The sequence below is a fragment of the Rattus rattus genome, chromosome 3, assembly GCF_011064425.1.
Source record: "Rattus rattus isolate New Zealand chromosome 3, Rrattus_CSIRO_v1, whole genome shotgun sequence".
In the NCBI taxonomy this organism is placed as follows: Eukaryota; Metazoa; Chordata; class Mammalia; order Rodentia; family Muridae; genus Rattus; species Rattus rattus.
This window is the reverse complement of record NC_046156.1, coordinates 120,610,348-120,625,612: the sequence shown is the minus strand read 5'-3', so window position 1 is coordinate 120,625,612 and position 15,265 is coordinate 120,610,348. Positions and strand designations below refer to the sequence as shown.

Genomic DNA, 15,265 nt, shown 5'->3' with positions numbered 1-15,265 from the left:
TTCCAGGGACTAAGCCACTACCTAAAGTCTATACATGGACTGACCCTGGACTCTGACCTCATAGGTAGCAATGAATATCCTAGTAAGAGCACCAGTGGAAGGGGAAGCCCTGGGTCCTGCTAAGACTGAACCCCCAGTGAACTAGACTGTTGGGGGGAGGGCGGCAATGGGGGGAGGGTGGGGAGGGGAACACCCATAACGAAGCGGAGGGGGAGGGGCTAGGGGGATGTTGGCCCGGAAACCGGGAGAGGGAATAACACTCAAATGTATATAAAAATACTCAAGTTAATAAAAAAAAAGAAAGATTGACATAATTCACACATCCTATCAGATCCTCACCATATACTTGACGTGATCTTCAATAAAAGAAAAATGAAAGAAATCACACATATACATGGGAAGGTGAACGATGCTCTACTCAATGATAATGTGGTCAAGAAAAAAATAAAAGAAAAGAAAATTAAAGATATTTTAGAATTTAATGAAAATGAAGGCAAAACATACCCAAACTTATGGGGCAAAATGAAAGAAGTGCCAATAGGAAAACTCTTGGTTTGAGTGCCCAGAAAGAAACTGGAGAAAGCATACATTAGCAACTTGACAACACACCTAGAAGCTCTAGAACAAAAAAAAGAAGCAACATACCAGGAGGAGCAGAAGGCGGAAATAATCAATCTCATTGCTGAAATCAACCAAGTAGCAAAAAAGAACTAGACAAAGAATCAACAGAACCAAAAGCTGATTCTTTTTGAGAAAACAAGATAGATAACCCATTAGCCAGTCTAACCAGAGGAACAGAGAGGGTGCACATTAACAAAATCAGAAATGAAAGGGGAGTCATAACAACAGAATCAGAAGAAATTCAAAAATCATCAGATCCTACTACAAAAGCCTATATTCAACAAAACATGAAAATCTTCAGGAAATGGACAATTTCCTAAACAGATACCAGGTACCGAAGTGAAATCAGGAACAGATAAACCAGTTAAACAACCCCATAACTCCTAAGGAAATAGAAACAGTCATTAAAGTCTCCAACTAAAAAGAGCCAAGGATCAGATGGATTTAGTGCAGAATTCTGTCAGAACTTCATAGAAGACCTCATTCCAATACTGTCCAATCTATTCCAAAAAATTGAAACAGATGGAGCACTACCAAATTCCTTCTATGAAGCCACAATAACTCTTATCGTAACCACACAAAGACCCTAACAAAGAAAGAGAACTTCAGACCAATTTCCTTAGGAATATGTACACAAAATACTCAAAAAAAATTCTGCAAACCAAATCCAAGAACACATCAAAACGATCCTCCATCATGATCAAGTAGGCTTCATTCCAGGGATGGTTCAATATACAGAAAACCATCAATGTAATCCTCTATAACAACAAACCCCAAGATAAAAATCACATGGTCATTTCATTAGATGCCGTGAAAGCATTTGACAAAATTCAACACCCCTTCATGATAAGAGTTCCAGGAAAAAAAACAGGAATTCAGGATCCATACCTAAACATGGTAAATGCCACATACAGTAAAACAAGTACCTGTAACCCCATAAAATCAAATCTTCACCAGCTTGTAATTTATTAGCCAGTTTTAAAACAGTAAATCCTCAACCCCAAAATGCCTACACAAAGAACTGAAAACTCCATTGATATAAATAAAATTTTTAGATGTGAAGTGACTCAGCTTTGGGAGACACCTTTTAATCCCTCTGGTTGTAATACAGACCAACTCTTAGTATCCACCATTAATTCCAAACACTGGAGGTAAAAGTTAGTTTGTAGAAAGAAGCAACAGTGTGAATGGAAAAAAGTGAAAAATCAGAGAGGTATTAGACAGAAAAGAATATGCCCAACTTTGACAAGAAGATATAGGAAGGGAAGCTATTTATGAGGTCAGTGCAGAGGAAAAAGAATAGAGAGGCCAGTTTTAGTGGGACAATGGTACAGAGAGGGTTGAAGAGAGTACAAGAGAGACACAGGTAAAGACAGAACAAGTCAGAGAGTGAGGCAGAAACAGAAGCTTAGAAACAATTTCCAGAGGTAATAAGAGACCAAGTAGCAATTCACAGGAAGCTGAGAAAAGCCAAAATGAATCAGTTACAGGGAAGAGAAGTTTCAAGCCAGAACAAATGAAATCAGGCAGCCATAGATCAAAAAGCACTAGAAAGTGGTGAGCTTATTCAGCCATAAATATCAGAAGCTGAGAACATTCTAAGCCTAGTTTGATTGGACAGAGGCTAGAATCTTCCAGGACTAGTCCTATGTCAGCAGACCAAGGCAAAAAGCCTCAAAGATGACAATTAATATGTGCAAATAAAAGTGACTTTTACAGGAAAGTATTTGACTGCTGCCTGGACTGAAACCTCTAGAGGTAAGTATGGTTAAAGCATATTCAGTTTAGATACCAGTTTCTAGAGACTGTGAAAGACAACACCAGATTCTCCTCTTTCTAGGAGTGTGGACGTGTGCCAGCCAAACTCGTTGTCTGTGTAGTGTCACTGTGTCTCTCTTTATCTCTCTGTGCATCTTTGTCTCTCTCTACCTCATTTCGCTCTCTCTCTCTCTCTCTCTCTCTCTCTCTCTCTCTCTCTCTTCTTTCTCTCTCCTGCTCTGTTCAACTCTCTCTTGAGTTTCTATGTAAATTTGTCTGTATTTTAAATATCTCTCAATATTTTTATTTAGTTATTTAGTTTTACATTCCAGATTTTATTCCAGTCCTGGTTGACCCTCCCACCCAGTGTTCCACATCCTATAACTCCCAGCCCCTCATTATTCCACACTCTCCAATCTCCACAAAGATGTCCCCATCTCATCCACTCCACCAGAACTCTAACCTTCCTGGGGCCTCCAGTCTCTTGAGGGTTAGGTTTGTCTTCTGTGAATGAACCCAGACTCAGGGGTCCCCTGCTGTACATGTGTCGGAGGCCTCAGCTAGTGTTTACTGCCTGGTTAGTGATACTGTTTCTACTAGATCTCAGGGGTAGAATCTAATTGAGTCTGCTGGTCCTCATACAATCAATTTGGATTTTTATATTAACTAGTTGCATTCTTTGGTATGAGGATAATTACTACCATTATCACCTGTCTTCCTACTGTGTGGTACAAAATCCTTTTGTGTCTGGCAGGTTTCTAGTAAATCACTCCTCCCATTCACCGCCCTACAAATACTTTACCCCTCTCTTACACTGTGACAGAGATTTTATTACCAAAGCCCATGATTCATGTACAGTGGGGTCACACTTCCACCCTACAGGAGCCTACTCCTGAGAGCTAAGGAAAGAACAATTTAGAGCATAATTCCTGCAAAGGGGTGGTTGCACAGTGATCATCTACAAGCATCTCAATTGTTAGATATCTATCTGGTGATCCTCTTATTGAGGCCCCCAAAACACCAGATACAGAGGCGCTGATGTTCATAGTTTTCAATAAGTCTAATGTAGGAATAAAAACTGAAAATCAATTGATTGATTTATCTAGTATTGAGAGATAAACAAACTTGGAGCAAGATATACAGGAGAGCTAGGAGCTGCAGAAGTGATTGAATCACTGAATATTTTTTCTGTGTCTTCTGTGCCGTGGGTTTCTTCTTAAGACATGACAAAGTAGAGAGATGAGAGATCCAGATAGAATTTTACATGTCACTTTACATCAATGAAAACACCACAAACTTCAGTCTTTGATACCTGTTCGATAAATGCTGCAGCCTTTGGTGAACAGAATACTCTCTCACTTGTCAGGAGCAACAGGGCAAGCACTGAAGTCCCAAGTCTGAAGAGGTCAGAAATCACCCGTAGAGGATGTAGACTATGAAGTACTAATGAGGTGAATCCTCCCAGTTAAAGGGATTGAACTGAAAAGCACTTAGGATATTCCTAAACCACACCCTTAAGTAAATCTGGGAAAGGATTTTTAAGGAGAAATTTTTGAGAGGAAATTACAAGACCCCCCCCCAGCCAAATTTGGGAGAGTCACCACAAGGTCTGTGGGTCTGATTGGACAAATATACATGATAGAAGAAAGACACCATCAGAGGTTTGGGGCTCTGCTTTATGCCCACCATATAAGAGTTCTTCCATTTTGTGAACACTCAGACTTCTGACAAGTTCAAATCCCTTCTCTGATGATGCTTGTAGAAGGAATTAGTGTAAGACAAGCACAAGTGTAAATAGTAACTTTGCAAGAAATTCCATTCGTTTATGGAAGATTGACCACAGTTCACAAAGTACACTGGTCATGGCTACTCCTATTCCCATCTGGAATAACTCTGGAATTAATTAAAATCCAAAACTAGTTTGCATACATAACTTTTAATTTTTTTCGTAAGTTGAAGTACATACAGCTGGTTCAAATAGAGACTCGATAGAAAAACACGCCTTTAATCTGAGTGCTGAGTCAGAAACTTACCCACCTTTAATCCAGATTTTGGGAACTGAGGACTGGGCCACACCTTCTGCTGGAGGCCTATATAAGCACTTGGAAGAAGGAAGCATTGTTTCTTTGCCTGAGTGCTTTCATCTTACTAGCAGCCCATTTCCTCACAGGCATTAGAGCCCACTTCTTCAGAATTCTATTATATATTGAAGAAGAACACCTGATACTTAAAACCGTGTTGACTAGGTAAGTACTGGCTTTAGTTGTTGTTGGGTAGCTGGACCTCACCCTTAAATTTTTCTCATATATCCAGTTTCTATTCATACAGATAAACTTATTCTGTACATTCTCTAGAGGACTTTGACTAACATAACAAATTTGAAATCAGAAGTAGAACATTTCGAAACCCAACATTATAACTGTTTTGTTTTATGAAAAGAGAGCCAGGATGTGTTTGTTAGAACTAGGTCAGGTGTGGGTTGGAGGGTTGCACTTTTAGGCCCATCCTGAAGTATCCTTTCCCCCAGGGTTACAAGCCATTGTATAAAATATACTTTATTATATGATTTAGATGTAGTTTATTTTTAACATAGATAGTATAGATAGATGACAGATCAGTAAATAGATGGATATAGAAATACTATTATTATACTATATATGCTTAGTATAGCTATAGCATAGAATCAAGGTTATTTAGAGCATAGGAAGGGTAGTTGGGTAGGGAAGAGAAGAGAGTAGAGGCTGAAAAAGCAGATATACATAGAGAGAGGCTGTGTGAGTCAGAGAGGGAGGAAGACAAAAAGAGAGAGAAAAAGAAACAGACTTGCCAGCCAGGAACACATGGAGAAAGAGGGGGAATGGGGAAAGGGGGAGAGAGACAGAGGAAGGGGTTAAAGAATCAGGGAGAGTAGGAGTAGGAAAATAAGAGAGTAAGAAGGGGGCAAGCAGCCTTTTTCATAGTGAGTTATGCCTATCTGTCTTTTGCCAGATAACTGTTGGATGAAGTCTAGGAGGAAAGCTAAAATTCCTTCATTATGGATTAATTTCAAATTAAAGGAAAATTTTGAGAGAGACTATGGTAGAATAGGAATAGGTCCATCATCATCTTTCCCTAACTCTTGCTGACTTTGGGACAATATGTATTTGGGAAACCAAAGAAAATGCGGTGTTGATATTGATCCAGTCTTAGGAGAGTTGACTGTTTCCTTGCTATCAAGGGTCTGCGGAACCATCTGTAGGTACCAGGAGCAGGTCCATTTGAAGACTCTGTATCTGTGAAAGTAGATTGGTGCATGTAGCTTGCTCCTCTAGAACTGTCCTGAATATTGATTATGAGTAAATTCCTGAACCTGACAAGATTTTGAAACATTATGTGGGGTGGGTGGGGCGTGGAGGTGGATTTAGTAGTAATAGTAGTAGATTATATATAGTATAGAATAAAGTTAAGTGTATTTGGGAGAAAAGAATTTTTCTTAGGTGTACATTTGAAACCCTTACTTCTTGTTGGTTTGGATGAGGAGCATTCCAATCCCAGGGAACAGGAGAGGAACCCCACCCTCTGGAATAGGTCACAATTGGGAATTAGGCTATTGATTGACAGGTTACTTATGCAGATGCAGTCTAAATGGTTTCTGGGATGTAGGTCTTATTGTGTTTCTTGGAGCTCATATGCTTATAGAAGGGATACATACACTTGTTAACAGAGTGAGCAGGCTGTAAAATGAGCTTAGGGATGACAAAACCTTTCCGGGAACAGAAAGAAGCAAAAAGGACTTTTACTTCTGTCTAGGAGACTGAATGTATATAAATTTAGTATAATGGGAAACATTTTTAAGTAAGTATTGAAAAGAAAATTAAAGGACCTTGAAAATTTGACAAACTTTTGAAGATAATTGATCATATAATTTAGCATTAGCATATCTGAATATGTGTATCCGTTGTCCTGAACCCTGTGACTCATACAAGCTTTTCTGTTTTTGCTAAGAATCTGGTAGTCTTAACTAGTTAATGAATTGAATACTTAGGTAATAGGGTGGTAGATTACCTTGGCTAAGGGAGTAGAGTTATGTTTTCTGGTTGTAGTTACCTTAGCTACAAATGTAGTCAGAAAGTTGAAAAACATGAATTATATTCTAGATGTCATTAATTAAAATGTCAGAGGTTGGTCAATAGTCTACTACCTAGACAGTTTTCCCAGGTTCCTGTGGTCTCCATCACAACTTGGTCAGAATCAGTGTGGTCATTAGGCCCAGAAGTGGAGAAGATATTTCCTGTGGAGTAGGAACTTTGGAAAAAATGACTCATCTTGGTCTAGGCAATATGAGACATTTAACTCTCTTGTATCCTTAGTTTGACAACAGTGTAGGCTGATACCTGGCAGCAGCAAGGCAATGGGACACTGTTTCTCAGTGGTTATCATACCACAATCTAGGCAGTCTTGTCACTGTGTTTATTTCTTCTCAGAGACCTTTGTGGGTGGGAGTGGGGAAGTTGTAACTGCTATGAATGGGATACTCTGTCTTAATAACTTTAAACATGTAAGGTTACAGTTAGCAGATTTTTGAAAAGATTGATAGTAAATATCTGTTAAGCATATGAGTTATGCAACCATTAATGCTGTGATCTTTAAATTTTTACTACTGTAAATCTTTAAATTAATATTAAATAATGACTTACCAAGTCAGGATAGCAATTAGAGACTCGAAGATTGTTCTAAACTGAGGAGGCTGTGTGTTTGTAACTGTCTATAACAAATATGGCGGATGGTTGTGGGACTGTCATTAACTAAGATGGCACTGAAGCTACAACCAGTCATATGATCTGCCTTAGCTGAGATGGTGCTGAAACAATAGCATAGGAAAACCTTACCTGCCCACAACAAAGATGGCAGTCACTCAGTGAACTGCCCTCAATGAAGACGTTGCTGAAGCTACACCTCTGTATGAAGGAAAGTCACAGCTTTGTTTGTCTTGAATTTGGCAGAAATGGCTGTGTATCAGCAAAAAAAAAAAAACCATAAAAAGAGAAAAACACAAAGAGATAAATGGGCATGTTTTCTTTGAGGGACAAGTGGTCTTTCCTTTCCCTGTGGTCATTCATCCTCTATTGCTGAATGCAGAGCAGACTGTTTGACCTGTTCTCGGAGCAGCTCAGCTGTTCACATATGGTTTAGAGCTGCTTAAGATGTTCCAGTGTTTTTATAGTAAGAATACCAATTATTATCAGTATTTATTGTCATTTCTGAGGCTTTCTCCTTCTACCTGTCGACCTAGGCCTAGAGCTGGAAGCTTCTAAACTCTAAGTCTATTCTAGGCCTAGAAAAAAATTTAGACTCTGATACTTATAAGTGAATAAGTCACTCCTATTTAGGTTTTTCTGAGGTCTGGATGGGTAGTTTAAAACTCTTCTCCATTGTATCTGATTCAATCTGAATTATTCCAGTTTTTTCTGAGCTGCTCTTCTTTGCCTCATACTAACTTTCACCAACTATTGTACTCTTCTGGCACCTTTCTTGTTCTCTGAATCATTCTATCTTTCCCTGTGTCTTCATTTCTCTCTCTTCAACCTGTTTCTGAAAAACTCTCCTGGAAAAACTGCCTCCCCTCTCACTTTTCTCTCAGTACTGGTTTCTTTTTCTTCATTCTTTATTTAATTTTTTACATCCCAAATGTTACCCCATTCCAGTTTATCCTTGAGGAGCTCTTCACCACCCCCTTTCCCCATATAACAGACAGGAGCCTATCTGACAAAACTCATAGCAGGGCCTTTATTTTCTTTTCTAGCTCAGGCACCCCCACCCCTCCCACCACCCCAATGCACCACAGTCATGAAACATCAATTTGGTGGTGAAGGAGTACCAAATGTCTTCCTGTTTAGACTACCTGTGGACTTAAGTAACCTAAAAACTGGAGGGGATGCCTTTTAACAGTTTTTGGCTTAAGTTGAAGTAGATAGATCCAGTTCATCTATAGACTCTTCTTGTAGAAAAACACAACTTTAATCTGAGTCTTGAGTCTGGAAAACATACACCATTAATTCAAATCTTAAGTCTAGAAGACACACCATTAAATGGGCCTCACTTCCGTTGCAGGCCTATAAAAGTACATAGATGACGGAAGCTGTGAGTCTGCGTGCTGGCTCTCATTTTACTAGCAAGCTCATTTCTTCACTGGCATCTAAACCTACTTCTGCAGGATTCTGTTCAATTCTGAAGAGGACCTGAGACCTCAAACCTTGTGGAAGAAATATTGACATTAGCCAACTTTATATTAGGTTGATTTCTGCCTACATATTTTTCTCATACATCCACTATTTATATAAATTTATTCTTTATGTTTAGTACAGGACGCTGATTAATACAACACAGTTGAAATGATATTGTTTGCACATTTTCAAACAGTTCCAAAGTTGGATACGATAGTCAAAACCAGTTACCATTGACCTAAGATTTAATAAACATACACCGAGATATACAGATCCATGCTAGGTTTGGGTGGGGGTAGTGGAGACTGAGAGAGACACGAACACAGAAAGACAGAGATATACAGACACAAACAGGCAACCAAACAGAGACTGAGGAGAGAGAGAAAAGAGAGAGGAGAGAGAGAGAGAGAGAGAGAGAGAGAGAGAGAGAGAGAGAGAGAGAGAGAGATTTAACAGTCATAGTGGGTCTGTTTTATGTTTGGTAGACCAAGTAGGGAAATCTACAGAACCTGCTTAGAAATAGGTGGTTCCAAGAATATAAAGGGGAAATTTAGCAGAAATTGAAAATAAAATCTAAAGGCTTTCTATAATTGTATCTTATAGAGGAAAGAGTAAATTCTATTACTTTCTTTCACATCAACTTTAACCTCCAAATTGCCTCCAGAAGACATGTCAGGGGACCTGGAATCCAAGATCTGCGACTATACACATATCAGTGTTCAGAAATTCTGCTACAAGTGGACCATTACCAACTTTTCATTTTGCATGGATGGAATTTATGAAATTATTACAAACCCAGTGTTCTCACTAGAGGCCAATGAAGAAGTGCAATGGTGTTTGAGAATATACCCAAATGGTGTTGATGAAGAAAGCAAAGATTACCTGTCAGTTTGCCTGTGTTTGCTCAGTTGTCCAAAGAGCTCAGTTTTGGCAAAGTTGCAGTTCTGGATCATAAATGGCCAAGGAGAGAAACATCAAGTTACAAAGATCCTGAATGTTTTAAGGTTTCTTCCAAACCAACAATGGGGATTGAGGAAGTTCATCCTTCGAGATTTCCTGCTCTCTCATAGGCATTGTCTTCTCCCTGAAGACCAGCTCATTCTGTGTTGCAAGGTGTCCATAGTAGGACCCTCCTTTAACAGGCCTGAACAAAACATGACACCTGCAATCAAGGATCCAACACAGATGTTGGCCAATGATGTAGGAGAGCTGTGGGAAAATTCCCTCTTCACAGACTGCAGCCTGGTTGTAGCTGGCCAGGAATTCAGAGCTCACAAGGCCATTCTAGCAGCTCGCTCTCCAGTTTTCAGAGCCATGTTTGAACATGAAATGCTGGAGAACCTAACAAACCGCATTGAGATCCATGACATTCACCTGCAAGTCTTTAAGGAAATGATGGGCTTCATTTACACAGGGAAGGCACCACACCTCCACAGCCACTCAATGGCCACTGGTTTGTTGGCAGCTGCTGACAAGTTTGACCTGCAGCACTTGAAGATCATGTGTGAAGATTCCCTGTGCAGGAACCTCTCTGTGAAGAATGTTGTACCAACTCTCATCCTGGCAGACCTCCACAGCACAGAGCACCTGAAGTCTATGGCCATGGATTTCATTATACTTCATGCTTCAGAAGTCTCTGAGACCTTGGAGTGGAATTCAATGGTAGAGTCACATCCCCACTTGGTGGAGGAAGCATTTCGCTCCTTGGCTTCTATGCAGTGTTTTTTCTTGGAGCCCTCACTAAAACGCTGAAAGATATTTTAGGAGCTTGACATCTATGACCTACACTTGGCTGCTAATAGCTACAACCAGTGTTTTTAACAATGACTTCTGTTTAGATTACAGTTTTGGTGGAATATTTACAGTGATTCTGGGGCAAGGCAGCATTGTGAATATGCATTTCATACAGCTGTAATATTTCAAAATTGTGTGTAGGGAAAGGGCAGCACTAGGGTCTTGGACACTCTACCTGACATCTATCCTGTGGATGTTTTATTCTTGTATGATGTCTTGGAACTAGGATTCAACTGGCCTGAAGCAGAGCCTAACTGACTTTCTTTGGAGAAACCTGTTTGCATTGCACTGAGCAGAATAGTGACCTAACTTATATGTACTAACTGACATGTCAAGTTTTCCACCTAATTCATGTGTATTACCTATCTGCAAATAAACATTCTTTCAACTTTACTGTATTTAGCCTCTTAATTGCCAGTTGCCTTATTGTTCTAATTAAGACTTCAAATCTTTTATTGAGTTAATTTAAGAGAATGAGAAACCTTGACTTACCTTTGCTTTTGTATACTGGCTTTGAGTTTCTCCCCATTTAAGTTGATGTTTATATGGGCTTCTTCTATATTACCATTATTATGTTTAGCCATATCACCTCTGTGCCAATCTCTGGAGACCTTTTATCATTAAGGGGTCGCTTTTTTTTTCTTTTTTTTTTTCCGGAGCTGGGGACCGAACTCAGGGCCTTGTGCTTGCTAGGCAAGCGCTCTACCACTGAGCTAAATCCCCAACCCTTAAGGGGTCACTTCTTAAAGACCTTGTCCTGATCCAGTTTAATGATCATGCTTTTTGCTTTTTGTTTGCTTCCTTTTGTTTTGCTTTATTTCAGTTAGTTTATGTGGTCAATTAAATTTTATTGATTTTTTTCTATATTGAACCACCCTTATTCACCTTGTTACAAAGCCTACTTTGTTTTTGAAAATGATATTTTTTAATGTGTTCTTGCAGTTATTTAATGATTATGTTTGCATGAGTCCATAAGGGAAATTGATGTGTGTTTTAGATATCACTGTAACTGTAGTCTCTCATAAAATAGAGTGTGAAATATTCCTTCTCTTTTTATTTTGTGACATGATTTGAGGAGTATATGCCATAACGCCTCTTAGAATAGCAGGTGAAAATTATGGGCATTTTTGATGGGGAGACTTTTAATGGCTGCTGCTATACTTTGATGCCTTTGATTTGGTGTACACATAATGAGAATTGAAATGGCAGCTTAGGCGTTTTTACTTTGATGAGTATTAGTGCCCTTACCTAATATGAGTTCAACACATATTCATGTCATTCTGCCCAGAGGGATTGACTCTATTATGACCTTACTCCTCTAGACATCTGAACACCCAGATGTACAGGGGAGACAGTTTGTGTCCTAAGTATCATTGACCAGTAATGACCTTTATAATTGGAAGTCATAGATCCCCTCCTTCCATTTTCAAAAAGACCCTCATATCCCCTAGGTCTTTTAGATTCAATCATGTTGACTCAGAAACCCACCTGGGATGACTGTCAACAACAGTTCCAGGTTCTTTTCACAACCGAAGAAAGTGAGAGAATTGTTGGAGAAGCTTGAAAATTGGTTCCAGAGGCAAATAATCTGCCCACACAAATCCAGGCAAATATTGATGCAGCCTTAACTTTGACCATACCCAACTGGGATTTTAAGGCTGTTGAAGGTAGGGAGAGTATATGTGTCTACCACCAGATTCTATTTGATGAGCCTCAGAGAAGATTTAATCAAGTTGGCGTATAAATTTACCTAAGGTAACCAGGTGAAATAATGAGAGCTCTACAGAATATTTAAAAAGAATTGTTTGAAGCCCATAAGATTTACATTCTCTCAGACACAGAAATGAGAAAAAATTATCAGTGGGAAGCTTGGCTCTTTTTCAACAAACAGACGCTGATATCTGTCAGGAACTTCAGTGCCTGGATTGTTTTGCAGGCAAGCAATGTCCTATAGGACATTTATGTAGGAAGAACTATATGACTGAGAGCCTTGTGGTTCAGCTCCATTCCAAGCCCTGGGTAAACTTAAAGGAGTAGGGGAAAGCCTAATAATTTTCTTTGTCGCACATGGCACAAAATTCTGTCTTGAAACAAGCACTGGCACCAATTTCAAATGAAAAAATGGGTACAGGGTTAACAGCCACCAAGACTTATCCGTGTCTAGCCAAAGAAAGATTGATTTTGTAATAAGTCAGATTCATTCATGGTTATTTCTGAATGCCAGTACTCCCAGATGGAAAACATTTCTTCACTAAATAGGAGCACAGATCCATTTTGACCCAGAGGGAATGAACATGCTGGATATAATGTTTCCCTTTGTGATGGTTTGCATATGCTTGGCCCAGGGAGTGTCACTATTAGAAGGCATGGCCTTGTTGGAGTAAGTGTGTCATTGTGGGATTGGGCTTGGAGGACCTCCTCCCAGGTGCCTGAGGTTGCTGAGTTTGTTCCTGGCTTCCTTTGGTAAAGATGTCCTCCTACACTATGCCTGCCTGGATATCGTGACACTGCCGTGCTCCCTCATTAATGATAATGTACTGAACCTTGGAAACTGTAAGCCAGCTCCAAATAATTGTTGTCCTTTATAAAGAGTATATTGGTCATGGTGTCTGTTTACAGCAATATGACCCTAACTAGGACAGAAGTTGGTACCAGGAGCTGGGTATTTTTGTGATAGGCCTGACCATGCTTTTGTTTGGGGGAATGTAGATTTGGAGACTTTGGATTAGGAAAGCCATATAATGTTTTAAAATGGGGCTTAATGGACCATCTTTGTAGAAATGGGGAAGACTTTGTTACTGAGAGTAATTTGAATTGTTCAGGCCTGGTCCAAGAGGTTTCAGAGGAGAAGAATTTCTGCACCTGCTATAAAGGCTGCTTTTCTCGTATTTTGGTGAAGAATGTGGCCACTTTTTGCTCTTGTCTGAAGTGTCTGCCTGAAGTTAAGTTGAAGAGATTTAGACTCATTTTCTGGAAAAAGAAAGACTCAAAACAGCCTAGTGCAAGGTCTCTTGTATAGTTGCTAAAATTCACTCTTATGAAGAGCATTTTAATAAAAAAAAGGAAGTTGAAAAAGGAGAAAACAAAATATGTGATTTGAGTATTAAAGGTACAACAGGAAGTGAATTGGAGCTGAATACTGTGTTCAAGGATAGTAAATTAAATAAGGAAGCAGTGACCTTGGGGCAAGATCCCACCCAGCTAAGTTCACACTCCAGGCAACTTACTACAAACCTTTAATCCTAGGAGGCAAAGACAAGCAGAGCTCTGATTTCAAGGCCAGACTAGAGCAGAGCAAGTTCTAGGTGAGGCAATGCTTAAATACAAGTGTAGTGGTACTCACCTTTAATCCCAGGAGACCAGCATACAGATGTCTAAATTCATGGTCAATCTACAGAGCAATATCCAGGACAACCAAGTTTAGACAGTGAAGGATTTAGAAAAGAGGAAGCTAGTGAGAGTATAATAGAACAAGGGGGCCATGTTACAGTTCCTGCAAGTAGGAGAACTCAGGAGCTTTAGACATGTGTCTCTGGCTTTATATTTATGAGGAGAAGAAGACAATTGATTCTGAAGTAATAGTTTCATAGTTTCATAGATATGAGAAACAAAGCTGTAAAAACAAGGTTTTGAGAAATATATCTGGTGGTCAGGATGCCTATGACAAACTTGTGAACTTTCTGAGAGATACTTCTGACATCAGGATGCCAAGTGAGATGATATAGTTTTGGTGATCAAGATATTGAGTCAAGAATGACCAGGCCTCACTGACGATGACCAAGCTAACTAGGACAAAACAAAAACACCTGTTCTTCGAAAGACTCCCTACCCCTCCCTGTGGTAAATTCAGAGAGCAACCACAAGATGTCATCCTGACCCTGCCCGACCACGCAGCTCACCTCCCCCCCACAAGGGAAGTGCCAATCTAGCTCTTTCCCAGTGATTTACCAAGGCCAGCTGTAGTGCTGGATGATGAACATATCTAACTGAGGCAAGAACTGCCCTTTGAGCAGGCCAGCCAATACCTGACAAGATCCTTTGTCCTATGTACCAGCAATGAGAAAAAGCAAGCTAACCCTGTTGGTGAAGTGTGCCCTGTGTAATGAATAAAAGTTGTGTGCTTTTTGGGTTCAGGGTTGCCTTGAAAGAATAAAGAATTAAACTATCCCCCACTGACCCTGCTATGAGGACAAGTGCACCGCACAGCAAAAAATAACATTACATGTTTTGGGGATGTAGCCTGGCTATAGCCACCACAAACCATCTGACCTTGATAAGGCCTGACTCAACAGTTCTGAGAAAAACAAGAACTAGGGTCAGCTTGTCTCAGAAGCAGGGTGGTCTAGAGTTGAACTGAGCCCAAGTTAGATCATGTGTGCCAATGTAAACCAACCAGTGAAATTGCTTTGTGTGACTGTTGCCAACTGCCTATGTAATTTTCCCTATAAATACCTTCCCCTAATTGGGCTCGGGGTCGATTCCTCTGTCTCCTGTGTGAGATACATGTCGTCCCCAGAGCTCTGGTTCCTCAAATACACCTCTTGTTTATTACATCAAGATTGGTTTCTCATGAGTTCTTGGGGGTTGTGTTATCTTGAGATTTGAGTGGGGGTCTTCCCCACCCTGGTGGACTTTAGTTTGGGGGCTCATCCAGGATTTCTCGACCACCCACGACTCTGAAGACCTTCTTGGAGGTAAGGGGGCTCCCCATGTGTCTGAGTGTGTGGCCACTGTCTGTGTCTTTCTCTGTTCTGGTTCTGGTTAGTATCTGAAAAGTGGTTTGGTTTCGCAGACGCTTTCTGGAGTTGTAAAGCTCAGAAGCTGTGGCTGACAGATGTGTCCAGAGGACTGCAAGCTACAGCCCTGGGGACGCTTCGGGGCAACAGGAG

The 15,265-nt window shown here is 40.1% G+C and overlaps 1 protein-coding gene across 1 annotated transcript; it reads left to right on the top strand.

Annotated features, from left to right (window-relative positions):
* Positions 1–9,251: 9,251 nt before the first annotated feature.
* LOC116895907 (TD and POZ domain-containing protein 1-like) lies at positions 9,252–10,334 on the top strand. The gene has a single exon (XM_032896989.1). The coding sequence runs from the start codon at positions 9,252–9,254 to the stop codon at positions 10,332–10,334; it is 1,083 nt and encodes a 360-aa protein (XP_032752880.1).
* Positions 10,335–15,265: the final 4,931 nt, after the last annotated feature.